Source organism: Mesoplodon mirus (assembly GCF_964341445.2).
Source record: "Mesoplodon mirus genome assembly, chromosome: 3".
Taxonomy (NCBI): Eukaryota; Metazoa; Chordata; class Mammalia; order Artiodactyla; family Ziphiidae; genus Mesoplodon; species Mesoplodon mirus.
In genome coordinates this window covers 62,250,180-62,267,044 of record NC_138978.1, presented here as the reverse complement: position 1 = coordinate 62,267,044, position 16,865 = coordinate 62,250,180, and the positions used below count along the sequence as shown (strand labels likewise).

General features: G+C 42.3%; 1 protein-coding gene across 4 annotated transcripts in view; it reads left to right on the top strand.

Moving 5' to 3' along the window:
• WLS (Wnt ligand secretion mediator) overlaps window positions 1-16,865 on the top strand; it is a 106,157-nt gene that overhangs the window by 57,687 nt on the left and 31,605 nt on the right. For all 4 annotated transcript variants that reach the window (XM_082612404.1, XM_082612405.1, XM_082612406.1 and 1 more), the window contains exons 3-4: window positions 9,798-9,922; window positions 15,026-15,187. In XM_082612404.1, coding sequence (XP_082468530.1) covers window positions 9,798-9,922; window positions 15,026-15,187 — 287 coding nt within the window. The remainder of the gene's footprint in view (window positions 1-9,797; window positions 9,923-15,025; window positions 15,188-16,865) is intronic.

Here is a 16,865-nt window from a genome sequence, read left to right as displayed (position 1 = left end):
AAACACTATCTGCAGAGTACTGTCTGCAGCCCAGAGGCAAAGAAACTCTTTTGTAATTCATCCTCTCGAAGGGGACACCTATTAAAAACCTCGTGTGCAAGCAGGGACCCCAAGTGCAGTAAGTGTAGGTAACCTTGAGTAGCAGACTTAAAAAAGCAGTCAGCATTTACTGAGCGCTTACTGTATGCCAGGGCTGTGCTGAGTGATTAGCTCATTTAGTCCTCACAACCGTAGGAGATGGGCGTACCGTTCTCCCCCTTTTATAGAGAGAGAAGTTCAGTGGCTTGCCTGCTGTTGCACACCTTGCCTACTTGGCCACCAAGTGGCCAAGGTGGGCCGTGATTCCAGGCTGCCTCTCTCCAGAGCCTGAACTCTTACCTGTCTTCCAGGCTGGAGGCAGGATGGCAGGCTAAGGTGACTAGTCTTGAGGGGCAGGAATAGGGAAGGGTTTGCGAGATGAGACCCTGGGATGCTAACCAAGAGTCAGATCTTAGTCTCTTATGCCATTTAAGGAGTTTCAACATTAGACTGAGGGTAATATAAAGACATTGAAAGTATCTCAGAAATCATCTATCTGGCTACAGTGTGAAACACAGGCATGGGGCATGTGTTTGCATCATCTAGACCTGAGATGATGGTGGCCTTGAACACGGGGAGTGGTGGTGAGGAGAGAGACAGGGATAAATCTGCAAGACTTGATGAGCTGAGAGAATTGACCAGATTTGGTGGTTTGGCTTTCTTTTCTGAACCACAGAAATAAAGCCATCCAGTGGGTAGTGAGTGTGCAGATTTGAAACTTAGGAGGGGAATCTGAACTTGAGAGGTGGCTGGTGTCCCAAGAGCAGATGAGACCCCTCAGGGCAAGTGAGCTGAGTTGGAAGGGGAAGGAGCTATTCAACAACCCAGTGAACACCAGGATGTATTTTTTCTATATTCTGTGGTCCTGCAGATTCATTTGTTTACAAAACATTTGATGCCCCAGCTACTTTTCCAAATGTATAGCCTTTAAGCTGTCCAGTAGGGTGCAGTAAGTGTGAGTGGATGTTTTCTAATGGCAAAGGGCCTGATGTGAGGAACATTCCCCTATGCCCTAGTCATGTTTCATAGACAGCTTACTTCAATTAGGAGATACTGCTTCAGAATATAGCAAGGGATCATTCTGATGATGCTTAGAAAAATGTCTTCCTACATGTGGAAAATATTTCTCCACAACGCAAATGCTTGACGTGATGGGGGAAAAATGAGCGAGGTGGTGTGAACTAAACTGTTAGGCTGGTTTGCAAAATAATTGTACTCATTCATTTTATAACTGCTTACACCCAGGCCTGTAGGGCATCTTAAGAAAACAGCTGAGACCAAATTTATAATTAGCTGAGTCCATTTTTGCCAGACCTAACCGTGGATATAGGACAGGGCTGGTTTTGTTATTTCCTTAATTGAAAACGTCGAGAAAATACAAGCCAGGTCGGGGAGTTTTTGATCAGGGTAGGAATGCTGGCATAAATAACCCCAGATTATATGTCTGCAGGAGGCTGGGAGGAGGCTGGTCTGCACGGCCTCCTTCTGAGGTTACCCAAACAAACCTGGTGACTGGCCACTCCCCTATGTAATGTGGGAATGCATGTGAGCATTTTGAAATCTCTTTACTTTTTTCCCAGAACAAGGGCCCAGGGAAATCAAGGTTTCTTAGGGAACTGAAAAGCTTTTGACAACCATAAAATAATTCTTTAATAACTCTTAATGTAACTTGTCCTCCCCCTTTCCCCCTTTATTTCCAGTTAATTGATCAATAATATAACATAACCATCCTAGGACTGGATGGAAAGGGAGTGAGTATTTTTAAGTACCTATATGCCAAGTGGTCCTGTCAACAGCCTTGGGAAGTAGGTCCCACTATTTCTATATTGCAGAGGTGGAAACTAAGACATTTCAGGTCTCTCAGCTAGGAAGACATAAAGATTAAATTGAAAAGCAGATCTGTTTGGCTGCCAAACTCTTTGTACTATCCTGGCTGGCAAATACCTGTTTCTAAAAGTGTAAGTAAGAAGCATTTTGATTACTTTCTTTCTTTTTCCTCAAGGAAAGCTCATCTTTCATCACTTTAGCCCCTCCTCCCAGGGGCCATTCTTACCTTAAGCAGCTGCCCTAGGTTTCTTGAGGTGCTCACACACACTGTTTTCCTAGCTATTTGTCCCCCCACCATTTTTGGCGTATGCTAAGGACTTGCTCACCTCTCTGGCCTTCCACTTGTCTTCAGAAAACTGATTGGCAAACACTTTTCTCATGAAGGGCAAGGCGTTTTAACTCATACAGAGATAAATGCTTCTTAAGGATATGATTGGTCTATACTTCCCAATATGGAAAGGCACAGATCTTTCTGCTGGTAATGATACTCTGCAGTCTGGGTCGGCTCCTCCGGAACCCTAGAGTGCAGGTTCCTCACACCAGAGCACTGCTCCCATAACAGGATGGAAATACCGAGTGTGCCTTTCCACACCTCCCTTCCCAGTATTGAGAATGGATTTTCCCTGCAACCAAAATGTGTCTCCAAAGCCATTTGAGAAACGCGAGGCTCCGACAACCCACAGGATAGCAAAGCTGCTGGTCTCGTTTAGGTGTGGAAAACCATGCATTTCAAATCTATAAATGCCCTATGCTGATATACTTCACAACTTTACCCCATGGAACTGGTATAACCAGCGTCCTTGTTTTATAGGGAAGGTTCTCCAGGTGCCAGAGGTAGCCTTGGCCTTCCTGCCATTCTCCCAGGGCGTTCAAATTGGATGCTTTACTTTCATTATCTCTGTGGGGAGGGGAGGGGTGTCACGAGACCAGTGTTTTATTACAAGCAACATAGTCATTAAAGCTGAACTTTGTTTCCGAGTCCATTGGAGACAGAAGAGAAAGTGATTCTGGTGGCTGACTTCAGAGCTTTGCTGTGTTTCTCTGCCCAGTGTTTTCCTTTTTCTGAGTTTTGTGTTCCAGGTTTGGATACAAGTTCATTGTGGGAGGTTCCATGTCCCTGAAACCCGGTAATTATTTTGAATTAAAGTAAGTATAAGACTGACTTTCACTTCCCTAATAAAATGATAAAAACAATAGCTAACCCTTCATGCTTTCTGCACTATTCTAAGGATTTTTCATGTAGTATCTAATTTAATGATCACAGAATCCTAGGAGGCAAGTCCTATTCCAACAGGGTAAGGAACCTGAATGTTCATGGCAGGGTGGGTAGGGGAGATCACAGAGTCCAGCCAGGGAAGGCTCGAGGGCCACTTGAACCGGCCATTCTCCCTGTGGTTTCTGTAAGAACTATACGCCATGAAACTCTAGAAGCTTGAGTGTCTGATGTTTCTAGGGGTAAAACTTTCCAAGCCTTGGCTTCTCTGCCTCATAAACAGGAATGATAACACCTGCCCCCAGATGGCAAAGGAAGTAAGGAGGTGATGTGTGAGGATTAGGCAGAGTATGTGGTAAAGTTCATGAACCAAAATAGAAAGCTTTAGAAAGAACTTCGCCTAATGCTGAAATGGAAAGAAAAGAGAACGGTGGTGTGGGGGGAGTATGAAAAGTGTCCCCTCAAAGAATGACACAGCTTGCCTGATGTCTTATTAGCTGACCTGCACAGAGATTTTGTTTCCTTTTATTTTTAGGGAATTGGTTATTGACATTTAAAGATTGAGAGATATTGTATAACCAGCTGCATTTCTGGCTTCTCTTGAAAGAAGCAGCAGGTCTGGTCGGAAGACCTGTGCTGCCTTACGATGATGGCTGGAGCTGAAAGCAGCTGCCCCCAGTCCACGGGGCTCACTCCTGTCCCTGACTACATGCCCGGTTAGGGCCAGATCCACAACATGAACACAAGCGTCCCCAGGCTTCCAACTCCACGCTGGGGGGGGTCACATCACACTCCTCCAGTCAGTTTTCTGAAGTAGTGCTGTGTTTCTCTCCTGTAGAAAGTTGTGTTTGGTCAGAGTTGAGTGGTCTCTGCACGCAGTGTGTTTGATTCAACTGTTAAGTTTCTTTTGAATTCTCTTTCTACCAACAAAGGTAACAGAGAGTGGTGGGGTCTAGGGTGATCCGGACTGAGGTTTAAGGCCCAGCTCTGCAATTACTAGCCATGCACTCTTGGACAATTTATATAACTAACCTCTTCTTTATAGGATGGGTGTGAGGACCGAAGGGGACAGTGTACACGCGGAGACTTGCTTTTATTAAAGACCTACCTATTCATATTTTGTGACTAGTTTGAGGGGCTTCTTTCATCATAAGTTACCCAGTTTTCTTTAAGCCGTACAAAAAAGATGGCTGTCTTTTAAGACAGTTTCAAAATACTTCTCTTTCTCATGTTACCAACAATAATACAACTTCAGGCAAGTCACTTCATATCTGAGGACCCTGGTTTACTCACTAATCAAAAGGAAATATCCATGCCCACTTTATAAGTTGTTTCACGAGGTCATTTAAATGAAAGCACGGAAGTCACGAGGGCCTAACACAGAGTAATTGTACACGAAAACAGTGTTTAAAATTTTTGTTTGTTTGTTTGTTTCTTTGTTTTGTGGTACACGGGCCTCTCACTGTTGTGGCCTCTCCCGTTGCGGAGCACAGGCTCCGGACACGCAGGCTTAGAGGCCAGGGCTCACAGGCCCAGCCGCTCCGAGGCATGTGGGATCTTCCCAGACCGGGGCACGAACCCATGTCCCCTGCATCGGCAGGCGGACTCTCAACCACTGCGCCACCAGGGAAGCCCCTTTTGTTTGTTTTTAATAGCGTATTTTAAAACAGTCTGGGGGTTCCCAACCGGTGGCAATAACTTGTAAAGCCAGAGCAGGCCAGGAGGCCAGTCTGTCTGGCCCTTTCTCTCCCTGAGGCACCTGCTCTGTACCAGGTCCACTCCTAACATTTGTGGGGTGCAAGGTAAGAGTACCTATGAAGGCATGGCTGCCACATGTCTCAATATTTTAAAGTGATAAATTTGGCTTAACAAATTGTTAAGCCAAATAAGTCTTATCATCCAATTGTAACAAATTTACTTTCGTAATGCACTGGAAGTCTGGATGTGAATTTAAGATTCTTGGATGCCTTGGAATTCCGTGCCAAAAATGTGATGGACCAGGGAGTGTGGGCTTCTAGATGTCTTTTCTTCCCACCCCTGGCTCCATCCCATACAAAGAGTGTGTTTCTGTGTGGACACCCCACCCTCCAAGCTCAATCTCTGTCTGTATCCTCCTCCAAACAGCAGCCCTTTGAGCACTCCTGAGCCCAAGGGTGCACAAGTAGTTGTGTAGTTCCCTCTGGGAGGCCAGATCTGGGGAAGAGGTTCCCCCCAGTCCCACGATGTGGAAGTAAGCTCAGGGCTGTCTGGGTACATATTCTGGGGTCCTGAGTTCCTGGACCATGTTCTAAAAATTGGGGGAGGGGTTAGGATCTTGATGGACATGTCCCCTTCACTTCAGGGTCTTCTCATCTGGAGAGGAAGAGAACAGCTGGAAAAGGGCCAGACAGAGCGGGACCCTTTAAAAGTGTGGCGCTCAGATTCAGGGGCCCTCCTGCTGTGTGTCTAGGGCCAGTGCTGCTCTGAACCCTGGTCCTCCAAGGAGCGCAATATGAGAATTGATAATTTCCTTTATACCTTTCAGTTTTTTTTTTTTTTTTTTTTTTTTGCGGTACACGGGCCTCTCACTGTTGTGGCCTCTCCCGCTGCGGACCACAGGCTCCGGACGTGCAGGCTCAGCGGCCATGGCTCACGGGCCCAGCTGCTCCGCGGCATGTGGGATCCTCCTGGACCGGGGCACGAACCCATGTCCCCTGCATCGGCAGGCGGACTCTCAACCACTGCGCCACCAGGGAAGCCCTACCTTTCAGATTTATACTGTTGAGTTCTGTGGTTCTGGAAGTGCCCTTTCGACAGAGTTGAAAGTCCCAATTCCTAATCCCAGTGTTAGAAATGAAAAGGAGGTACCCTGGTGCCTAATATTGAACTCACAGATGGGAGCTCTGCTCAGTTCTTTCTTTGGACCACTGAGGCTGCCAAGTGACAAACAGTTGTAGCCATTCTGGTTCCTAACCAAGAGGATATACAAACTCCGAGCATTGCTTCTGCCAAGCCAGGCGTCCCACAGTTTCTTATACAGACTCTTATTATCCATTCTCAGCCCTGGGTCTCTGCACAGCCTGGTGTCCTCAAGTCCAGAGTCTCCTGGATTATGTGGAGATGGGAAGATGGATGAGAACTGGGGTTCCAGTGATTCTGTGTACAGACTTTGACCCCGCTACCCTGTTGTCAGCATCTTGCCTCTTCTGTCTTATGCAACACCTGGTGCTTTCCAGTTCTGAGTGGCTTGGGGGTCTATTGGACATGTTGGCTCACTTTTCCAAAATATACCTTCTGTGGAGTTTCAGTTGTGCCCATCTCTGTGGCTGTCAGGAAATCCTACTCCATCTGTTTTTCATCTTCGAAAAAATTGTTGCAGTCTCTGGTTTGCTCATGTCACTACCATTTTTTTTCCCCCTTGTGATTTAATATCCTTTGTGTTCTTTTACTGTTTTTTTGTTTGGTTTTTTTGTGGAGTTTCAGGAGTGAGAGGAGGAAAACATAAGTAGCCAATTCACCATGTTTGACTGAGACTTATTATCTTTAGTTATTTTTTCATTGAAGTATAGTTAATTTACAGTATTATATTAGTTTCAGATATACAGCATAGAGATTCAGGGTTTTTTTTTTTTTTTTTACAGATTATACTCTATTAACAGTTATTATAAAATAATGGCTATAATCCCCTATGCTATACAATATATCCTTGTTGTTTTTCTGTTTTATACATAGCAGTTTGTATCTCTTAATCTCATGCCACTCACCCTTTCCCTCTCCCTGCAGGTAACCACTAGTTTGTTTTCTATATCTGTTTCTATTTTGCTATATACATTCGTTTGTATTATTTTTTAGATTCCACATATAAGTGATATCATATAGTATTTGTCTTTCTCTGACATAAGCAAAGCATAATATTCTCTAGGTCCATCCACATAGCTGCAAATGGCAGAACTTTATTCTCTTTTACGACTGAGTAATATTCCATTGTGTGTGCTTATGTGTGTGTGTGTATTTACATATGTATGTATATATATATATATTTATACCACATCTTCTTTATCCATTTGTCTGTCAGTGGACACTTGGATTGCTTCCATATCTTGGCTACTGAAAATAGTGCTGCTATGAACATTAGGGTGCATGTATCTTTTCGAATTAGTGTTTTCATTTTTTCTGGATATATACCCAGGAGTGGAATTGCTGGATTGTGTGGTAGTTCTATTTTTAGTTTTTTGAGGAACCTCCATACTGTTTTCTGTAGTGGCTGCACCAATTTACATTCCCACCAACAGTGTACAGGGTTCTTTTTTCTCTACATCCTCACCAACACTTGTTATTTGTAGACTTTTTGATGGTAGCCATTCTGATGGGTGTGAGGTAATATCTCACTGTGCTTTGACTTGCATTTCTCTAATATTAGAAATGTTGAGCATCTTTTCATGTGACTGTTGGCCATCTGTATATCTTCTTTGGAAAAATGTCTATTCAAGTCTTCTGCCCATTTTTTGACTGGATTGTTTGTTTTTTTGATACTGAGTTGTATGAGCTGTTTGTATATTTTGGATTTTAATCCCTTGTCAGTTGCATCATTTGCATATATTTTCTCCCATTCTGTAGGCTGTCTTTTTGTTTTATCATTGCTTTCCTTTGCATGCAAAAACTTTTAAGTTTAATTAGGTCCCATTTGTTTATTTTTGCTTTTATTTCTTTTGCCTTAGGGGACAAATCCAAAAAAATATTGCTGTGATTTATGTCAAAGAGTGTTCTGCCTATGTTATCTTCTTTATGGTATCATGTTCTACATTTAGGTCTTTAATCAATTTTGAGTTTATTTTTGTATATAGTGTGAGGAAATGTTGTAATCTCATTCTTTTACATGTAGCTGTCCAGTTTCCCCAGCACTACTTATTAAAGTGACTATCTTTTCTCCATTGTATATTCTTGCTTCCTTTCTCATAGATTAATTGACCACAGGTGTTTGAGTTTATTTCTGGGCTCACTATTCTGTTCCATTGATCTATGTGTCTGTTTTTGTGCCAATACCGTGCTGTTTTGATTACTGTAGCTTTGTAGTATAGTCTGAAATCTGGGAAGGTGACACCTCCAGCTTTATTCTTTTTTTCTCAAGATTGCTTTGGCAATTCTGGGTCTTTTGTGGTTCCATATAAATTTTAGGGTTATTTGTTTTAGTTCTGTGAAAAAGGTCATCGGTATTTTCATAGGGACTGCATTAAATCTGTAGATAGCTCTGGGTAGCATGGCCATTTTAACAATATTGATTATTCTGATACAAGAGCATGGGAGATCTTTCCACTTCTTTGTATCATCTTCAGTTTCCTTCATCAGTATTTTATAGTTTGCAGAGTATAGGTCTTTTATCTTCTTGGTTAAGTTTATTCCTAGGTATTTTATTCTTTTTGATGTGATTTTTAAATGGGATTTTTTTTTTTTTTTTACTTTCTCTTTCTGATAGTTCATTATTAGTGACAGAGGGTTTAAATAATACTAATAAAGGAGCGGGTGCTGATGTTCATGAAGGTTTGGTCTATATCAGAATGGCCTCAAATTCCTTCTTTCCTGCATTATTTCCTTCTCTTCCTAGATTTCCTCAGAGAACCAGGGATTCACCACACTGTCAAATTGTCTACAAGCCACACTGGGTCAGTGGAAAGAACAGCCCTAATTTTTCAGACAGCAGTTATTCTTATGTTTCCCTTGTGACCTGATATTCAGGTTCCAGAGCCTAGAACTGAGCCCAGTCTCATAACCCCAGTGGGAGCTGGCTCACCAAGGTCATTTTGGAAATGTAGTCTGTGCTTTTTTTCCTCCATTAAGACTGCTCTGTTCTTGAACTTGCTCAACAGAGTATAAAACAGACAAAATGGATAGAGGCAGTTTTTATTACTCTTATCTCCTTAATGAGTTCTATGGTGAGTTAAACCCATTCATGGTCCTTATTGATATGGAAGTGTATGTGAATGTTCCTTTGCACAATTATGAACTTATTATTATATTCCTATCTGTGTATAAGTCTTTAATTTGGAAAAACCCTTTACCTCTTATATTAACTTTGTCCATACTCTGAAGAAGGGGTTTTGAGAAGCAGCAGAGCCTATATTTGAGAGCTTCTTGGGGGTAATTTTAAAAAGGATGCTTTCAGACTAGAGTATGTCCTGAAGAAAGCACCCAAGATACTTAAATCATGTCTCTGAGGGGTGGCTGAAAACGTTGGTCATTTTTATCAGAGAGGAGAGGAAACACAGGCGGATGAGTTGCAGGTTTCAAGTACCTAAGGAACTTTTGTGGAAAAAGGACTTCATCTGCTGTGGGACTCCTACAGGCAGACCTAGGACCAGTGGTGCAAGTTAAGGAGGATGAATGCTGACCGTGAGTTGGAATCTGACCATTTGAACTGCCTCAGAGAGAGTGAAACCCCTGTCTCTGGAGGAATTTAAGTGGATGCTCTTTGACTCCTTGGCAGAACAGTTGGTTATGGGAGGGAACCCAACCTCCAGCTTAGACAGTCATCCTATGACTTTTAAGTCCTTGGGTTTGGAGAGTCAGGTTTGGCATTTGGTAGAAACTGATACGTCTCTTTTGTCTTATTGGTTTCCATGGTAGAGCCTATAAGAATTTTTAAACTGTTTCCAAAGTATCTTCCCAGAAGCTGTTTCTGAATTGTGCATCCTTTTTCTTGCAGGAGAAAATGCAGAAGTTTCCATGGACATTTCCCTGGCTTACCGAGATGATATGTTTGCTGAGTGGACTGAAATGGCCCATGAGAGAGTGCCCCGGAAACTCAAATGTACCTTCACCTCCCCCAAGGTAGGGTACCTTGAAGTCTCAGTTGATGAGGTTTTTTATTTTGTTTACAGGTATGTGGGAACATTTGCTCAGACACATTTCTTGTTCCTAAGCATGCATGACCCACAAAGGTTAGTAGTCACTGTCCTTTGTCCTAGAAGAGGGCCATGTAGATATTTCATGTCCCTGCAAAGGAGGAAAGAACAGAACAAGGAATGTCTGTTTGAAGTGATTTAGTTGTTTCTCTGAAATACCTCCGTAAAAATAAATTCTTGTTCTTTGGATATTAACAAAAAGTGTTTGAAGATCATTGCTAAGTTAATTTTAGGTGTACAAATCTGTTCATATCGGTTCAATGCATGTGTCTGCTTCTCTGTTTCATCGGCATCTCTGTTGCCAAAGTCAGTGTGCAGGTGTGAAGACTAACAATCCCAGGGAACAAACACCACAGACAAAAAGAGGACCTGAGGGAGAAATCTAGTTTCCTTTGAGACCTCTCAGTTCTCTTACATACTTTTAGGACTCTCCCTTCTTTGGTTCTTCCGGGAAGACTCATTTAACCACCAAGGGGAGGAAAGCCACTATCCTTCATTGAGAGTAGGGAGACACTTTCTCTTGGACAAAGGCCTTAGATTCTCCAGGAATTAAAATACAGGCATGGACTCAGTGACCCTCAGAGGATAGTGGGATTTGTCTGTATAAGGACCAAATCAGAATTAGTGAGGGGCCCTTTTCCAGTGCCACATGCTGCCCTCACACATGCCTCCCCAAGATTCTGTCCCCCTCCCCCCTCACCACTCCCTTCCCCCCTTGAAAGTCTCTGTGAAGTTGAAATGGAGCCGTAGTTACTGTTACTCATGGTTACTCACATTCCTCAAGAGTGTTGACAAGGAACACCACCAGCTAGGTGATCTCTGATGTCCCTTCACAGACATAAATAGTCTTGTTTTCTTTGCATGAAATGCATGAGAGGCCAAACTTCACTGAAGCACATTCCTGATTATGTCATTTGTCACTTGATATCTTCAGGTCAGTTGCTCCTGAAGGATTTGGGCTACTTTGTAGTACTCGCTCTGTTGACTGATTTAGTTCCTCTCTTCTCCTAACATTGGCCTTTCCTAACTTCACTTTTGCCTATAACTGGAAAATTGGGGTTCCCTGTGGAATGGTAAGAGTGGCAGGTTGAAGCCTCTGAGTACCATGCCCCTGCCCTGTCCATCCTGCCCCAAAGAGGAGTAAGATGGGTCCGGGCAGGTTCATGAACATTAGTTAAAGGCCTGGATTCGGAGCAAAACATACTTGGCTTCACTTCCAGGCTGTTTTCACTTACTGACTGCATGACCTCAGGCAAGCTTGCTTCATCTGTCCAAGCTTCAGTTTCTCCTTTGCAAAATGGGATAATAATACCTGCCCTGGGAATTTTATAAGGACGAGATGAGATAATGAACCTTATCACTTAAAATCAAGTCTGGGACATGTTTCACCAGTCGGGCCAACAGGACAAAAGGTATAAATTAAAACTCTCATGGGCAAACCATGCACCCTACACATAAGCATCTTTTGGGGCACCTGGTGTTTGTTAATTCTCCCTCCCCAGGTTCCCTATACAAGAGCTATGGAAAGTGTGGTCTAAGGACAAACAGTGTCAGCATCACCTGGTAGCTTGTAGGAAATGCAGATTCCCAGGGCACACCCCAAACCTATGAATCAAAATCTCAGCATGTAGGACCAAGGAATCTGTGTTTTAACAGGATTTCAATTCCTTCTCTTAAGCCTGATAAAGTTTGAAAGTCACTTCAGTAGACCCTTTACTGAATGGTCAAATATAGGGTTCCCCCCACCCAAAAGCCATCTGGAATTGTTTTGGGTAGGCCTTTGGGGGCAATCTATAGGTAAAAATGAATGGTCAAGAGAAATTGGAGGTAGCAGGAGAGAGATATGTAATATTTCTAGACCTTTATATGCAATGGAGGAAATTAATTAAAAGTTGACCTCATCATTCAGAGGTTAAGACTGGTTGGCTGTCTAAGCTAAAGGATATAAAGCTTTTGGATATGGAATTTAAACCTCAGAAAAGGGAAAAGTCATTTCTCATCTTATGTATACACTTAGAGGGCACTGAGAAGCAGAGTCAGGGGGAGGCCGTTAAGAAGACTACAACTGCTTCTTAATGACAGTTGCTTAATTATCTTTAGGATGTGTTGATCCCTTTCAAGAAAGATATTAAACCTTGAAAAGTGTGAAGGAAATGAATCATCAAATCTATGCTTTTTGATTGCAGTGAAATTTAGACTTGAGTTTGAAGATTAAATGAGAAATTGCTTTAAAGCTTTTTAGTCCCTGGTGGATTGTGAAGTTAAAAAAAAAGTCAAGTTGCCACCTGCTGTAATTTGTCCTAATTAGCCAGGCTTATGCTGGATTTGGGGGAGGGTGGAGGGATGTGGGGGAAAGGAAAAGGAGGGAGGAAGAGAGAGAAGGAAATCTTTCTTCCTAAATGCCCTAAATACTGGCAGAGGCAGAACCTCAGTGAATAAGGAAAAGTCCCCAGCAGGATACAGTGAATTTGTCTCTGAGACAGGTAGGCCAGGCCAGGATCCCAGGACCCTGTGTGTCTCTCTCATTTGTTGGACTTAGGTAAACTTGTCTCATGTGGTGGTGTTACCCTTTCTGTAGGGACAGGGAAGTGGAGGACACACAGAGACCCCTGACGGGGCATTAGAAGGAACCCCAGAGATCATATAATTAAACCTTCTTGCTTTACTTAGGAAGAAAGTGAGGCCAAATGAGGTGGATGACCTTCCCCCGGTACCCAACAAGGGGTGAGGTCAGGACTAGAATTTCAGCCTCCTGGCTTGAAGTTCAGGGCCCTCCTTATCACAGCACAATGCCTGCCTTCAGGCATGTCTGAGGCAAAACAGCATTCCTTTCTTCCTGCTGCACTCACGAGTCCTCCTCCGAATCAGAGCTGGAGGCTGGACTTGGGAGACCCACATCCTCAACCCAACTCTGCCATGACTTTTGGACCTTGGGTGAGCCACATAATCAAGTCAGTGGCATTAGACTAAATAAGTTTTGTTTCCTTCAAACTCTCAGTTTCTATAAATAAGACCCTGACTGGAAACACATCAGAAAACCCACCTCTTGCTGTTACCATAGCAGGTAATCAGCCATCTGAGTGCAGCTTCATCTGAGGCTGAGTTAGAGGCTGTACTGTATTTTCAGTAGTTCTGCAGAGTCCTAATAATAGCCTTGATTTGTAAGTATAAGAGAAAGGAGCAGAGGGGAGAGGAAGACAGATTTATACAGGAAGACTCATCCAACCTGAAGCTGGAGTTTGGAAAAGAAGGATCCTTTCTACAGAAGAATTTTTAAAATCTTACATGCCGTGTCTAATCAACTGGTAGTTCTGATAAGAGCCCCTTAGACCTTAGAGGATGAAAAATTATCATGACTGATTAGTGATGTCTGCCATGAGTGGGAAAGGGAAAAATGGAAGTGCATAAGCAAGATATTTGCCTGCTCTACCTCTACTTATGTGTGTCTTCCATTCCTGTACAAAGGTCTGTTTATTGCACTCTAAGCTCTGACTGTCCAGTAAAGAGCCCCCCCGCCATCCCCTGCCCCAAGATCACAGAAGAAACAGACTCCTTGTTACCTTCCTTTTGATTTCGCCACTGGACTTTTTACTCTGAAGATTAACAAAAAATTTTGGAGGCCCTGAGAATTTAGGCTTAGGAACACCAAATCAGTCCCCCATCACTTCATCAGGAGGTAATATGCAAACACTGAAGCTGGCATACGAACCCAGCAGTGAAGACAAGACACTCATCTGCTTTATCAGGGAAGAGTCCTCGGTTGCTGAAGCTCCTGCCTATACGTGTCCATACTTACCCGCTTCCCCCACCCCTCAGCTGGGACACATAGCCATGTGTCCTGCTAAGGAAGAGCAGAATTTAGTTTTCAAAAGCAAGTTGTACTACTTGCCAATCTCCCACTGCCATGTGCTGGCTGGTACCTCTTAAATTGTTTGGCAGGAAGTCCAAGAGGCTTTTCTAGAAACTGGGCTAAATTTTTGTTTATTTAATTTCTGCTCCCTCTGCCATCTTGTCTCTTGGGCAGTTAGAAAGCTTTAGAGGCAAAGAATTGCAAGTGGTCATCTCTAGCAAGCTAATCTCATTGTTTCCTTTCATCTCCCTGTGTCTTCCCCAAATTCCAAGGGCTTCTTGGGTAGCTTTTTTTTTTTTTTTTTTTTTTTGGTCAAATCAATAAAAAATAGATATTTTCAGCTTCTGGTAGCTTCTCCTGCAGGCCAAAACCATGTAAATAAGTAGTCATCATCCAAGAAAGTGATGAACATTAGCAAGGGCTTCCTCCTGAACATTTGAGTTGACTGTTCTACAGAGCCTTAGAGGTCTCCGATGGTATGCTGCAAATAAAATTGTAGCCCTGGTAGACCAGGTTAGTCTGACGTGAGGCTCTAATGAGGACTGAAGAGCTGAGAAAGGTGTCGAAATAGAAGAAATTTCTGCTTGTTACCTAAAATTTCTGGTTCTGTCTCGAATGTGGCTGGGTTTTATTTTTATCTTTTTATAAAGTTATTTATTTCTTTTTGGTTGTGTTGGGTCTTCGTTGCTGTGCGCGGGCTTTCTCTTGTTGCAGCGAGTGGGGGCTACTCTTCCTTGTGGTGTGCGTGCTTCTCACTGCGGTGACTTTTCTTGTTGCGGAGCATGGGCTCTAGGCACGTGGGCTTCAGTAGTTGTGGCTCGCCAGTTCAGTAGTTGTGGCTTGTGGGCTCTAGAGTGCAGGCTCAGTAGTTGTGGCTCATGGGCTTAGGTGCTCTGTGGCATGTGGGATCTTCCTGGACCAGGGCTTGAACCCATGTCCCCTGCATTGGTAGGAGGATTCTTAACCACTGTACCACCAGGGAAGTCCCTGGGTTTTATTTTGTGGGAGGGGGCAGCTTGTAGATGCCATGCCTCCAGTGTACCCTATTATCTGTACCTCTGAGGTATACCTTTAAGCATTAGCTTTTTAGAATTGGTGATATGAGGCAAAGGCAAGACACTTCAGACATCGTCTATTGGAAATAGTGACCATGCCTCAAACCCTCCACTCTTCTTCCAGACCGCAGAACATGAGGGCCGTTACTATGAATGTGACGTCCTTCCTTTCATGGAAATTGGGTCTGTGGCTCATAAGTATTACCTTCTAAACATCCGGCTGCCTGTGAATGAGAAGAAGAAAATCAATGTTGGGATTGGAGAGATTAAGGATATCCGGCTGGTGGTAAGTGAATCTGATTGATCCAGGAAGCCTGTCACATCAAAGCACTGGCTAAGAACACTGGTTGTGAGCATGTGTATTAGAAAGATGCTCCATCTCACTCTTGAATTCTCCATGTCTCAACTATTTCATTAAGAAGTAAGAAGAATAACAAACCCATGGAAATGGAAAGTAATGCAATTATTGTGTCCATTTAAGATTTTATTATGATGGTCATGATTATATAGTGAATAACACCAAGATAAAGTAATTTTTTTTTTACATGTTTCACCTTGCAAGCACAAATGTTAAAGGGAGCAGTTGTGATTTAGGTTCTTTCCATTTTATCTCTTTAGTAGGGGAAAAATAGAATGTTCAGCATGACTTTTTATATCTAATTTAGGATTTTTTACATCTAAAAAACAAATTCATATTTACTCTAGAAAATTAGAAGCACAAATAAGCACAGAGTAGAACATAAATGTTACCTGTAACATCCTGCCATCTAGAGAAATAACCACTTTGAGGTTATGCTGTATCTCCTCAATTTTTTTCTCTGTGTATATACGTATATAATCCTTCCCTTACAAAAAAAAAAAGGCCATCATACTCAACTGACTCTTTCGTTCCTTGCTTTTTAAAATTAATTGTATGTATCTTTCCTTGGAAGAAATTTTGAGAATATTTAAAATGTCTTAATTTGGGATTATTCTACATGAAACCCAGAACTTCAGTGTTTCTGTATCTTCATTAGCAAATACTAAAAGCACTTTGATACAGTGGTTTTCAAGAGTTTCTTCACTGTGAAATACGGTGGCTGGTGCTTATGTATATACCAACTTTCATGGGCATACTATGTCAGTAGGCACCCACAAAATCTTTTTCATCTCTTGAAGAGAGAATGTGTTTATATGCAACTCCTGTGGCAGTGACATCCATTCCACCCCTTTCTCTCCACTAAAGGAAGGATATTGTAACACAAGTAAGGTATAATGAAATCTTATGGGAATAACCTGAAAGCCACTCTAACAAATTTTTAAAAAATGTTGTTATCATTAACAATACTGTATTAATAGAAACAAATCACATTACAACTGTATTCCAACTGTTGGCACAATGTAGGCACTCAATATTTGTCTGATGAGTGTATTAACTAGACACCCACATATTACTGAACGCCCACATATTATTAAAAACGTGATGGAAAATATTTGTGTTGAGATCTGGGATTGATTCACCAATGAATGGCAAGGGTATGTGTAAAGTTACATATGTATTCAAGATGTTGATAATATAATACATTTCTCTGAGTTCATAAAGAGTTTGTGACAAAAAATAATTAATGGTATATTGTGAATACAGTATAAATATACTTTGTAGTACTGCTTAGCATTCCACAGTACGGATTTACCTTAACACGTTTTACCAATGCCAACATTTTGGGCATCTAAGATAGCTCCAATTTTTCAATGAAAACCTTATAGACAAATCTTTGATCATGTTCTTAATCATTCCCTTAGGATAGAGTGAGTCTATCTTTATGCCTTTTGATTTATATTTCTACAGTGCCTGAGGAGGGGCCCAGGGGGGTAGGATGAGGACAGTACATGCTGTGAATGTTAGCGCTCTTGATCTTGAAAGTTCAGCAAAAAAGATCTCCATTTACCTCTCCCCAGAATGCATCTGCTGGTAGAAAATAACA